Below are 13,105 nucleotides of genomic sequence, written 5' to 3'. Positions count from 1 at the left end.
ATAGCTTGGTGCACGAAGAAACCTTTCATGCTTGAAATGTATGAAATCTGTAATCCTGTATCCAAGCATCATGTCATCAAAATTTTGTCATCAAAAACACTATGAAAACAAATCTTTGAATATGCCAGTGTTTGAATAATAATAAACTTTGTTTTAACCAGAACTGTTTACAATAAGCATTTTAGTCAGTCACTTTGTCAGAAATCTATTTTGATGGGTAATATTGTGATACATCACAGCTGCTCTGATTTATAACATAGAGAATATAAGAAAGTAAAAATAAGTATGAAAACAAGAAGCATGTCAAAATATACAAAATAAAATGTCCATGATGCTACAATGCATAAAACTAGTATATAACATTTTAGAAATAGCAAAATACTATGATTATTATAATAATAATATTGTGCCATAATGTATATATTAGACATTATATGTTAAATATACATTAAAGAGTGGCATATGTAAGAACAGACTAAGACTAAGCAACCAACTTTTGAAAGCAGATACTGGCTGACGCATGATTAGCAGTGAGGTGGGAGTGGCAGGAAGTTAGGGGAAATACCATGAACCAGTAATCCATTGAATGGAGAGAGTCATTTTTACAGGACGTATGAACTACATGACCCATCTTCAACAAGGACTCTGCCTGTGTAAGTATCTTCTCTTATGAGAATATTATTTGTACCATTATTTTAACTTAAGTATTTAACCTAAGTGACAGGTTTTTTACTTTGGTCAAAATGCTATTGTAGTTATTATCAGTACAAACATAGACAATTTCATGTGCATTTTATAATGATATTATCAGTATTAGCTGTGTAATACAGGCTAACCTTTTAAAAGTATCCTTTTACATTTTTATTGTAATTTTTTACTTTCATTTGATATGTGCCTTAGAAAATAAAGCAGTAGATTTAAAGATATGTACAGTTGGGGAAAATAACTCAGTTTGTTATTTTATGTACTTATGTACATTTTTGAGGTGCTTTACCTTAACTTGAGTGGATGAGTTTTAGGCCACGTAATACTTCTCATCTAGTTCATGTCAGAAAAAAAACCCTTTTTACTCCACTACATTTTTCTGCTCGAGTTACCTTACAGATTAAGATTTTAAAAATTTAAAATCTTAAGTTTAATAAATTAATTTTGATGATGTGTTAAATTCATGTGTCATGTTTATTACAACACATTTCCATATTAAAAGTTTAAATATAGGCTATATTAAATTATTAGTACAGAATATTAAGTAGTTAAAATGTGCTCCACCTCCATTAGCTGTAACATTTAAATGTTGCCTATGTGTGAAAGAATCTGTAAAAACATTTAAATGATATTACATATAATACATAATAATAGCCAAGGATCATTCATTCATCAGTCATTTAAGTACATTATGAAGGTGATAATTTTGTTGATATGATTTGTGTTTTAGGTATGTCGTATTATATTTGAATGAAATTATGATCTGTTCACTTAGGTTGATAGTCACACAGGCTTTAAAATACACAGATTGCAGTTGCATAGCATTCTGCATGTTGCAGAAATTATTTCAAGGAATCTTACACAACAAACAGAGGTTTTCATTTATTCTGATCAATTTAGAGCATAATAAACAAGTGAATAGCATGAATTTGATAATCACAAAGAACAAGTGATGACGATCATTACACAGACATTGTTCACTAAATCCACACTCACCTTTACAAAAATGTATTTTGTGGACATGTGCAAAGTAAAATGTATTAAGTGTAAATGAGACAAAATGAGCATCTTCAGTGCTGATCTTCATTCTTTGTACTAAGTATTTGATGTCATTCATTTATCAGACAACTTTCTTAATGGTTTGCTATAATTAACCCTACAAGTATTTGAAACTTGAGCAAAAAGGTTTAATTGCCTTAAAAAATGTCAAACTAGGCAGTGAACAAATTGCAAGACATTGGTAAGAGGTCACAATTTTTAAAAAATATAAAAAGGGGAGAGATAGATAGACAGAGAGAGAGAGAGATTAGGAAAATAGTTATGTATAAAAATCTATATTCTAGGATTATTAGATTTATATTCAAAATGTCACAGATTAGCCTATAGCTATAATATCTGTTAAATTGGGGTTATTTTGCACCTTTTTCAGGTCAGTTCTTTGTTTTTGATTTTCCTTTTTACTGCTAATTTTCATGTAATTTTCTTGTAACTTGTACTAATTTGCTGCTACTTTCTAGGTCATTTCTTATTAAATGCCCCCCCCCCCCCCGATCGGGTTTTAAAGGGTTAATTATCCCAGTTTTCCAGAGGATGATGTAACGACAAACGCATTCCTGGCAATAATATCGTCCTGACTCTAATTTATTAAATTTATTAATCAATCGAAACACGGGGTTTTAGCCCATGGGACACTACCAGATGTCACCTGGGCCTGTGAGACTGAGATCACTTTAGGGATTTACCTGAAAGATTTTTGACCTTCTGTTTTTCTTCTGTTTCGTTTCACCGATAACCGGAAGCAGACGGAGGCGGCGGCGCCTGTGACGTCAATTTCGTCTGTTTACTGGGACTTTCCGCACCGACAGACTTGCGAAACGGTGAGTATGTCGCACTGGACCGGAGAAGACTTGTTACCCAGCTGTGTCATCTCCTGTCTCGTGTCTTTGTGCAACTCAAACCAGACATTTTTGTTTTGCTTTCCCCGTGCTGCTGCGCAGACTGACGAGCGTCGGCGTAAAGTTAAACAGCTGTTAGCTTTAGCATGTGCTAGCTTTAGCAAGCGTCCGTTGATTTAATCAAACTGGTTTAACTGGTTTCTTTGAGACGTTGAATGTTACATCATTTCTAATAACTGCTAATGTCAAATGTATGTTTTACTGATTGTTTGACCTCTTAAACCAATTTCTTATTAGCCCAGCGCTTTCCTAAATATTAAACGACATTGCTAGCGTTAGCTGAATTACAATAAAGTCAAAGCTAAAACAGGAAGTGTCTGTGAACACCTGATTAGTTGGCTTCATGTTGAGGAAAGTACCGAGCATACCCTGCTGGAAAAGACACAAGTAATCTGTAACAGACGTGTGTTGTTTTTCCCAGTAAGTCTTAAACTGAATATTACCACCTTTAGTTCGGAATTGATTAATTTAGCTGGGGTTTTTTTTTAACAGGAGGTTGATTAGCAGTAATATTAAAGGGAAACTGATTTTCTACATGAAAGTCAGTTGCTTGTGAAAACACCAGTTCCCACCTTCATGGAAAACCTGGGAAAGTCATGGCATTTCAAAGTCTTGCATTCTAGGCCTGGAAAAGTCATGAAACTAGTTAAAATCATTGAAAGTTTTGAAAAAAAATATGGAAATGTGTTGTAATAAACGTGACACATGAATTTAACATATCATCGAAATGAATTTATTTTCTGTAACTGACTTTAATAAACTTTTTTTTTTTTTTTTTTTTAATTTGTTTTACCTCTGAGTTTAAAGAAAACTTGCTCTCTAATCTGCGAGCCGGTGGGTTTGGAAAGCATTTTTGGCAATTTTTTTCTATTTCTTAAAAAAAGTTGGCGATTTTTTTTTAAGAAAACAGATGTGGGAGGAATGTTTTTCTTTAAAAAAAATTGTTTGCCTTTTTTGTCGATTTTTTTGGCGATTCTTGTTTTACTTTAAAACTTTATGGCAGTGTGTTTTAAAAGTAATGTTTTGTTTAAAGAAAATTATTGTTCGATTTACAAATTCCCAGTGGTCCCTAAACATATCACATCCATCATGTGGGATGCTGAAATTTTGTGTGAATAGATTTTGAATCTTATATGTTTGAAAAACACGAGGCAAGTGGGGCAAGAAAAAAAAGAGTTTAGGTCCTTGAAAAGGCGTGGAAAAATTGTGAAATTTTGTCCATGTCAATGTGCGTGAACCCTGAAATAGTTGTATGATGTCATCTGTGGCTCTGGAAAAGCTTGAGAAAGTCCGAAAACAGCCCTGATGAAGTCACCAGGGTTATCTCAACTTGAGGCTGGAACATTTATAACAGAAACCCCCACCTTACAAACACATGGCATTGACTTTTAAAAGCATTTATCAGGCACAAGGAGTCAAACAAAATTGTTATTTGTTGCATTATGGGAAATGTAGGATCCAGTGATCAGGATTTGTTGGACTTCAACTTTTACCATTGTCATTTGCATTTGTCCCCTGTGACTTCCCCAGCTTTATGGACATGTAAATACTAAATCATAGGAGTACCTCTGTAATTAATTATTGACTTAATAGAATGACTAATTATTTAAGGTATTAGTGAAGCAAGATTTCCAAACAGTCTCTCTTTTTAGCTTTCTGTATATCAATATTTGCTGTTTTTCTCTGTTTTATATAACTTGAGTATCTAAAGTTTTTGGACAGTTGGATAAAACCGTGTGACCTTGTGATCGGGGAACTTGTTGAATTCCTACCCACTTGCTTATTATTTAGCAGTGAATGTTTCCCAATGTTTGTTTCTTCTTTCATTTTTACATATGTGGGATTTGAGATATACTGTTTGACAGCAAAACTAGATCTCTATGTTACTGTTTCGGCACTGTGATAAAACTCATGTTTATTTTGAGTGAAATATTCAATCACTTTACCATCATATGAAAGTAGCCATTATGGATCTTAATGTGTTTATTGTCAGTGGAAGTTTTTTAGTAGAATTGAAAAAAAAAGTTATATGGATTTGAAGATTGCTAATTGTAATGATGAACCTGGCAAAGGTTCATCATTACATACAGACTTAAAAGCATTAAAATCCTCCATAAAGAGTTTCTGCATGCATACTCTTAAACATTTTTCCATCTTTGTTTTTTCTTTGTTTCTACAGATACTGCCATCCATTATCCTTACCAAAGGAGGACTAAATTTTTCTTACTGGGTTCTTTGTATTCAATTATGGCGGCCTAGACACCTTCAAAAGGGATGTCGGAGATGGGGGGAGGGGTTTGAGAGTGTATATCCCATGGTCTGTGTGTGTGTGTGTGCATGCTTGAGACATTTATTTAATTTCTAATGTTGGTGCACATAATCACGTATTACATGTTTGTTTGTTTAGATAATGTATTAGACATGCCTTTGCTAGATATACTAGTTAATAAAGTGTATACTGATCCTGGGTGATCTTACCACAAAGTAATATTATGATCATTGATTTAAGGGTGCATTTAAATCAAATTTTATTCAAGTAGACCACCCTTTTTACCGCACAGGATGTGTTTTGTTGGATGCACATCCACTGGGGCTGTAACTGAAAGGTTCAGAGGCAGTATGCTTTACTAGTTACAGCTACAGTGGATCCAGGTGTAGGCTACATGGAGAGAACAGGACATTTGGGGAAAACTAATGACAAATGTACCTTTATCTCCTTAATACGCTTTTGTATCTAATACAGTGTGATGACAGTGGTTACTGAACTGGTAGTCTTGTTTCTTCTGCACAAAGTTTCACACTCATCCAAGTGTCACTTTCAGTGTTACGGTCTTGTCACTGTTTCTGTCTTTTGATTTGAGTTGATTTTCTGAGTGAGTGTGTCAGTGTGAAAAAGCAAGACCTTGGGTTTTCTCAAACCCCTCTCCCTTTGACAGACATCTCTTTTGCCTTACATTTCTAAACTAAAATTAAAAAAATGGACACTCTTGTTCAATTAAAAAACAACCCGTTTTTAATGGGGCTGTGTCGCAACGGGCCTCCACCTGATCTGCAATATGATAACTCCTCAGGTACCAGTCTCTTTAATTCTTTCTCTCTATCTGATATATATTTAATATCATTTAAGTCCTCTCATATGTCTTAAGGAAGTGTGTCAATGATGTCGCTTTCATCCCCAGAGCTCTTCCGCATCTCTACCTTTGCCCGATTCCCAGCTTCAGGAGTCACAGAGCGAAGTCTGGCAAGAGCAGGTTGGTTCTACACCGGCGTTGGTGACCGAGTGCAGTGTTTCAGGTGTAATGTGACGGCAGAGGGCTGGCAGGCAGGAGACTGTCCAACAGAGAAACACAGACAGCTCTCTCCATCCTGCTCCTTCATCCAAAGCCTCCCGTCTACAGCCAACCTGCTCTCCTCCTCTCACTCAGCCTTCTCTCCGCTCCGCATTGCTCCAGCCATACCAGTAAGATCACTAGAAGTTTCATAAAAATAAGTGTTAGGCTTTTTAGATTAAAAAAAATCTGTTTCTGACATATAGAGTGACAGTCGTCCTCCTTAGTGCTTTTGTATAAAATTCTGTAACTGCTATAGTAGCTTTTCCTTGAAGCATTAAGCTACCAGAGTGAATTGAAAATATTTTTGCATGATTTTCCTCTAGCTTTCTGGTCCAAGCCAGGGTGAAGAGCCAGGTGGCTACCTAAACATGGGCTTCTCCGCTCCACCGCCTTCTAGCCCACTCAGCTCTCGTGGTGTAGAGGACATGTCCCACCAGAGACCAACATGCCATAACCCCAGCATGCGCAGAGAGCAGGACCGCCTTGACTCCTTCCACCCCTGGACGCTCTCCATCATAACTCCCGCTGAGCTCGCCAAGGCGGGCTTTTACTACCTGGGCCAGGGCGACCGAGTGGCCTGCTTCAGCTGTGGAGGACAGGTGTGTGACATCACAAGGACACAAACCAAGCTGTTGTATGGACGAGTGTTTGATTGCACATATTATCTCAACATGACCTCTTTCCTGATGTTTGACTCAGAGGTTTTTTTAGAGACCAAACTAGCCAACTTGGTGCCCTCTTCTCAATCACAATCACAAGTTTTTTTTCCAACTTGGATTAGACCTTTGATCTTTTCAGTCTGTATAGTTTCTTTTTTTGTGATCCTGCTCTCCTTGAATGTTGACTCACTGCTTTTACCCGCTAATTTCCTTGTTTTTTTTAAATTCAGTTTAGTCTGGCTCAAAGCCTTGAGAGAGAACTTTTTTGTTAAAACATTTAATTCTGAATTTAATGTTGATTGTGAAATGCAATGGCTATAGGACAATGGGGAAAAAAAGTTTGCTGTTAGTCTAGCTTTCAGTATGCAGTTCTGCCTGCCTTTGGGTATGATCTCCTGGGAAAAATGAAGGATCAGTTTACAGCACAAAACGAAGTGTGTCAGCCGTTGCACAACAAAAACAGAAGGATAACTGTGCTGTTTGTTTTACCAGGTTCAATGCCAGCAGGAAACGAGTAATTTTGCGTTGAATGAGTGATTTTGCATATAATATATAGCACTTGAATGTTGGTGATGCGCAATGAGTGGTGTCCATAGCAACAGTCAAAATAATTACAAAAACGGAGGAAAACAGACTTTCAGCTTTAAACATCTTGTGAACACATTTTGATAGGAAAACATAAAGACAGTGTTTTATGAAAAGAAGGTTTGCTGATTGACAGAAGTGGACGGCAGGCAGCAGCCTTCATGTTAAAAAAGTGTCAGGGTGTGAATTTCTTCAACAATAAGTGTGACAGAAGGTTTTGTTTGTGTTTGCAGTTGAGTAATTGGGAGCCAGGTGACAGAGCCGTATCCGAGCACCAGAGGCATTACCCAAACTGTCGTTTCGTGCGGGGCGACAGAGCCGACAACGTGTCCCTGGCCGGAGCTGCATCCGGAGGAATAACTTCACAACTGTCTTCAGGAGCCCCGGTCCTCAGTAATGTGTCCAACCCCTCTATGCAGCAGAGCGAAGAGAGGCTGCTCACTTTTGTCAACTGGCCGTCTCGTATCCCTGTCAGACCTGACCAGCTGGCTAAAGCTGGCTTCTACTATGTCGGTACGGACAATATCAAAGAAATATAACAGTAATTCAATCACAGTGACCTTATGAGGAGAAGCACTTAGCACCTAGGCGTGTGAATATTGAGGCAACATTTATCCAGTGGGCAAAAACCAGGCTCCCTGCAGATCCTCAAAAAGTTTTTAAAGGTATTAAATTAATTAATCCATAAATAAGATCTAAATTGGTGTTAAACTGTCTTAAATCAATCCTTCAGAAGTCTTAAAGCTAAGACTTTTTTTTGATGTGTTTCATAAAATATCAAAATATTTGGTAGTATGTGTTTTTTAAACAATCTACCAAATTTTATGTAAAGCATATAAGATAGAGGAACCAATAATACCATGGTTTAACATGTGTTTCACTCGAGAAAGTATTGATTTTTTTTTCAACATTTTAGGTAGATCATCTAACTTTTCAATCTGAACAAAAAAAAAACATTTTTTATATTTAAGTAAACATCTGGGCAAAATGTCCTCAACTTTAAATTACGGATTTTGGGGTTTTTTTCTCAGTTTTTGCAATTGTAAAACTTAAATTTCATTCATAGTGGCATTAAAAACTCTTAAAAGTCTTAAATCTAAATTGCCATAAGCTGTAGGAAACCTGAAAAACAGAACCTTGAATGAATGCTGAAGCCGCTCCTTAACTGCTGGCTGTGTAATTAAGCAACTGTTCACTAACACATCTCAAATATGAACTTTAAATGGTGATATTGTGTTAGTGTCGTGTGCAAAGGTTGTTGCTTTATCCCCAAGCGGGCAGAAAAGTACATTATTGCTAGATGGTCTTTTTTTTCCATAAGTAGATTAAGCCCAAACGTTTACTCTTAAAAGGTCCTGAAAGTTTTTCACAGAATTTACTTATGATGTTCAGATAAGAGTGAAGTCATGTTTTTCCCCTTTTCTGCAACAACACTAGCAAGTATTTCCCCCTGTTTGGGGTTGTCCACTGCAGACAGGTATCAGTATTTGTCCAGATTTTCATTTGACTTGGAAATTCCAAAGAAAAAAATATTCTAGGGGACGCCCTGTTATAAACACCATGTCATGTCAGTACTAGTTATTACATTCAGGGGGTTTAATATTAAAGGTATCAAGTGAAAGAGGAAATGAAAAATGAGACAAAAACATAGTTTCAACTTGATTTCAGTGATCTTTAATGGAATCACCATTTTAAATCTTTAAAATTCCCCCAAAACCACTCATGACACTGAAAGCTCTTTGTTTGCCATCAAGGTCGAAACGATGATGTCAAGTGTTTCTGCTGCGATGGAGGCCTGCGCTGCTGGGAGTCTGGAGATGATCCTTGGGTTGAACATGCTAAATGGTTCCCTCGGTAAATGCTGCAGTTAATTTTTTTTTTCTATCAGTGATTGTTTAATTTGGTGTTAAATTGTGTTTTCCAGAGTACTTTGTACTGTGGTAAAAGTATGAACTTTTGCATTTTTGTTCTTGGTTAATTTTAGGTGTGAATATTTGCTCCAGGAGAAGGGACAAGAGTTTGTTCACCAGATCCAGGCTCGCTTCCCTCGGCTGTTTGAGCAGGTCAGTGGAGAGCAGCATAAAAATCTTTTATTGATTCAAATATTTGGAATAAAACAACTTGTTTTGAAAAATGCTTCATTTACTGTTTTCTTTCTCCCAAAAGCTCCTAACAAATGGAGACAGCAGCTCCAGAGAGTTTGTGGATCCACCTGGTGAGTTTTAAAATGCTTTGTGTCCGAGTCTAAATGAAGCTTATTGAAATTGAATTATTTAATATACAAAATTTAAGGAAACCCAGACAGACACTTTTTGGAATAGGATAAAAAGTTGGGAAGTTATATCACCCAGCCTGACGCTTTAAATCCCGCTTTCCCTCAGTGGTTCACATCGGTCCAGGAGAGGAGCGGTCTGAGGATGCTGTCATGATGAACACCCCTGTGATCAAGTCTGCTTTAGAGATGGGCTTTGATCGTAGTTTAGTCAAACAAACGGTCCAGAGCAAGATCCTGACCAGCGGAGAGAACTACAGAACAGTCCAGGAGCTTGTTTCAGACCTGCTGAGTGCCGAAGACCAGAAGAGGGAGGAGGAGCGAGAAATGCTGGCGGAGGCGATGGCGTCAGGTACCACTGACAGGGAAAAAAATGGTCTCTGTGATGCATTGTCCTTGAAAATGAAGCACAGGTGTTGCATTATCAGCTGATCTCAAGCCAATGAACATATAAAGCCCAGAAACAATCTTTATTTTTTTTTTTCAAATGTCTTTCTTTATTTTAGATGGTTTTACCTTTGTGAAAAGACACCAGGCGGCATTGATTCAGCGTCTGAAAAGTGTGGAACCGGTGTTGGATCATTTAAGAGAGCAAAATGTGTTAAGTAAGTTTCTTTTTTCTGTTTTTCATCTTGAGATTTGCATAACTGTTCCCACTTATTTTAAGCGTTTTGTACAAGTAAAAAGGACAGTTTGTAAGTCTGTTTGGGGTGCAGGATTTAGGCTGCACAGTTAATGGTGTGTAATTGACTGTTGCAACAAGCTGTGAGCGTAACATTGAGTTAATAAGTATAGCAGATTTAATTTTATTTTGTTCAAAATGCACACTGTAGTTCAGTGGTTGATAATTATCGCATAATATAGATGCTCTTTAAAATTAACCATGACTGAGAAGCTATTATTTGGCAATATCATTTTTGTTTTTTGCATAATATTTGGAGTGACGATCATGCAGCGGTAGCATCGAGAGTTTAGAAACCCCTCAATTGTGAGTAACTCCTCCCTGTAACCTGCAGCTACAGAGGAGTACAGCGGTCTGAAGGCTCAGACGTCAGCTCAGCAACAAACCGCCAGGCTGATAGAGCTCGTCCTCACCAAGGGAAATGCCGCAGCCGAGGTCTTCCGCAACTGGATCCAGAAAAATGACGTGCACCTGCTCAGAGATCTCATGGGTACATCTTTTCCACCACAGATTTTCTCATTGCGCTCGTCACAGAAACGACAATATGAGCTTGAGCTGCACACATTTAAGTAACAAGCATTTGATATCATTTATATCTAAGGTTTCAGTGTGTATGCAGATCAATTACAGATACAGAAATATTCAACCTGGATAAAACCAAGAGTATTGTGTTCAAACTGCAGTATGATATTTAACTTAAGTCTAGGCACAAAGCATGGTGAGGTTCTGTCCTAAAAGCATAAAAAATCAAACTTAGGTTACTCTTAAGAGGTTCAAAGTACATTTTTTATTTAGAGTGTATTGTTTCCATTGTGCATTAACAAAAGTCTGATCTAACTACATGTTGTCTTTCACATCTTCAGCCCAATCAAATGAAGCTGCATCACCAAGCCAAGATCTTTCAGGTAAAAAGACACACTGAGCCTTGAGCATAACTGACTGTCCAACCAGTTTAATATTTTCTGCTAAATTGGTTTAACTATAAAGCACTTTGTCAGTTCTGTTATAAAAAGTAAAAAGTTACTTTATATTGCTCCCTAAATGAGAAATACATAATGTAAATGGTACATGAAACATATATGTTTTTTGTCCAGTGTGTATGCCAGTGTTTTCTGCGTGAACTGCAGGTGTACCCATGAATATTGTGTGCAGTGAATCAATGTAGATATTAGCAGTCACATAACCTGTTTTAAAACTGCACGTCATCTGATGCAGGACACCATCTAAAGCATGAGAAACTGTAAATAAGACAGGCAGTATTGTAGACCACAGTGTTGGATTTTAATATGGAAAATGTCTCTCTCTAATTGTAGACCTCCCCATGGAGGAGCAGCTGCGGCGCCTGCAGGAGGAGCGTACCTGCAAGGTGTGTATGGACAAAGAGGTCAACATCGTCTTCATCCCATGTGGACACCTGGTGGTGTGCAAAGAGTGTGCACCATCACTTCGAAAGTGCCCGATCTGCAGAGGCCTGGTTAAAGGCACGGTCCGGACCTTCCTGTCATAACCAGCAGTCTCGTGTGTCACAACCATGCGATTGAATGTAAGCAATATAATGCATAAATTTATATTTATTGGAATGCACAGGGATGTTGTTCTGCATCTTTTTTGCCACTGACTTCTTTGTCCATATTAATTCTAAGAGACAAACAAGATGTTGCCATGTTTCTACATTTATCTAAATAACCAGATAAAGCTGACCCACATAACCTTATCTGATAGAGATGTAACAATATAACAAGTAATAGTCTTAACTTTAATATCTGATAATCCAACAGTTCTGCTGGGTTTTCTGCGTAGGCCTGAGGGATATTTTTCAAACCAGTGTCATGCTTTTAATTGGTATATTTCCAAATTACTGGTTGATATCACAATATGGAAAAAAGCTTGTTCGCCACTGCTAATCATTACATCTTTTTTTTTTTTTTTATTATTATTATTTATGTACAACATTATATTATAATAACAGTGATTCAGCCTTAAGTATATTGAGTAATGGCAATAACTGTTGTAAATCACTCATTATACAGTCATAATGGGAGCTAAGCTACAGAGGTCTGATTAATCCTGTAATACTGCACTCATCATTAAAGGGAAAATTTCAAATGAGTCAAGAATAGATTGTAGTTAAAAGTACACCCAGTGCTTACTAGATTGCAAAAAAACCCACCTATTTAAATCATCTTTCTGAAAAACTCAGCTTTATTACACCAACTTTGTATCAACTTTATAAACCAATGTATCTGTGCTGTAGGGTTTCTGTCTTGTGAATTTGCTTTGAAATTTTTTATCACATATGAGCCCCTTTACCAAGCAACACAATATAAATGTAAAGTATTATCTCAATTTCTGTATGAAAAACAAACAAAACTTATTCAGTGATAATGACACCCAGCTGAACTGACTTGTATTACTGTGTACCTACATCTCCAATGTAACAACAGTGCTCGTATTCCAAAATTTAAATAATAAATGGATATTTTCTGTTCTGCAAAATCTAACAGGTACTACTCTGTCTATTGAGTAAATCTGGAGATACTAGACCTGTATTTTCCTTAAGCTTTCATACGATATATTGGTAGCATTGACAGCTATCAGTGAAGTGGTCTGCACTTTATGTTATGTATTCAGTAAATGTAGGAACAGCATTAATAAACTTGAAAGTTGGTACCATCTCTGTCACTCTTAGCATGGTTTTTCACCACGGCTATCAGTGTTAACGCATTAATTGTAATGCGTTTAAAGTCCATACTTAACGCTTTAACTTTTTAAAGTGTGGTTAACTTGTGTTAATTAAAAGATTAGTTCACATGAAGACGTTTGTGGCAATTAACAGCAGTGTAGGTCTGGGGGATATTTTGGACAACATACTATGTTTTTATGCCATTTTGGACAATGTACTACACAATAACATT

General features: G+C 36.8%; 1 protein-coding gene across 2 annotated transcripts; it reads left to right on the top strand.

The window, feature by feature from the left end:
* The first annotated feature begins 584 nt into the window (after positions 1–584).
* On the top strand, positions 585–12,863 carry birc2 (baculoviral IAP repeat containing 2). Of its 2 annotated transcripts, none has more exons than XM_042499083.1 (14): positions 585–653; positions 2,505–2,582; positions 4,840–5,731; positions 5,840–6,120; positions 6,316–6,591; positions 7,470–7,749; positions 8,991–9,090; positions 9,221–9,299; positions 9,403–9,451; positions 9,618–9,860; positions 10,015–10,113; positions 10,525–10,680; positions 11,054–11,095; positions 11,504–12,863. In XM_042499083.1, exons 3-14 carry the CDS (start codon positions 5,638–5,640, stop codon positions 11,695–11,697), a joined length of 1,893 nt encoding a protein of 630 aa, XP_042355017.1. In that variant the 5' UTR covers positions 585–653; positions 2,505–2,582; positions 4,840–5,637; the 3' UTR covers positions 11,698–12,863. The 2 variants fall into 2 exon arrangements, with proteins under 2 accessions (XP_042355017.1, XP_042355018.1); XM_042499084.1 differs by having other exon boundaries at positions 590–653; positions 2,508–2,582.
* Positions 12,864–13,105: the final 242 nt, after the last annotated feature.

The sequence above is a fragment of the Plectropomus leopardus genome, chromosome 13, assembly GCF_008729295.1.
Source record: "Plectropomus leopardus isolate mb chromosome 13, YSFRI_Pleo_2.0, whole genome shotgun sequence".
Classification (NCBI taxonomy): Eukaryota; Metazoa; Chordata; class Actinopteri; order Perciformes; family Serranidae; genus Plectropomus; species Plectropomus leopardus.
The sequence above is the reverse complement of the archived record's forward strand: the minus strand, read 5'-3'. Positions and strand labels throughout refer to the sequence as shown.

Bases quoted from the DNA above. Each gene is read 5' to 3' on its own strand.
- birc2 (XM_042499083.1), top strand. From the start codon at position 5,638: ATGGACACTCTTGTTCAATTAAAAAACAACCCGTTTTTAATGGGGCTG. The intron at 9,861-10,014 runs GTACCACTGACA...TCTTTATTTTAG, and splicing joins GGCGGAGGCGATGGCGTCAG to ATGGTTTTACCTTTGTGAAA. The intron at 10,681-11,053 runs GTACATCTTTTC...TCACATCTTCAG, and splicing joins CCTGCTCAGAGATCTCATGG to CCCAATCAAATGAAGCTGCA.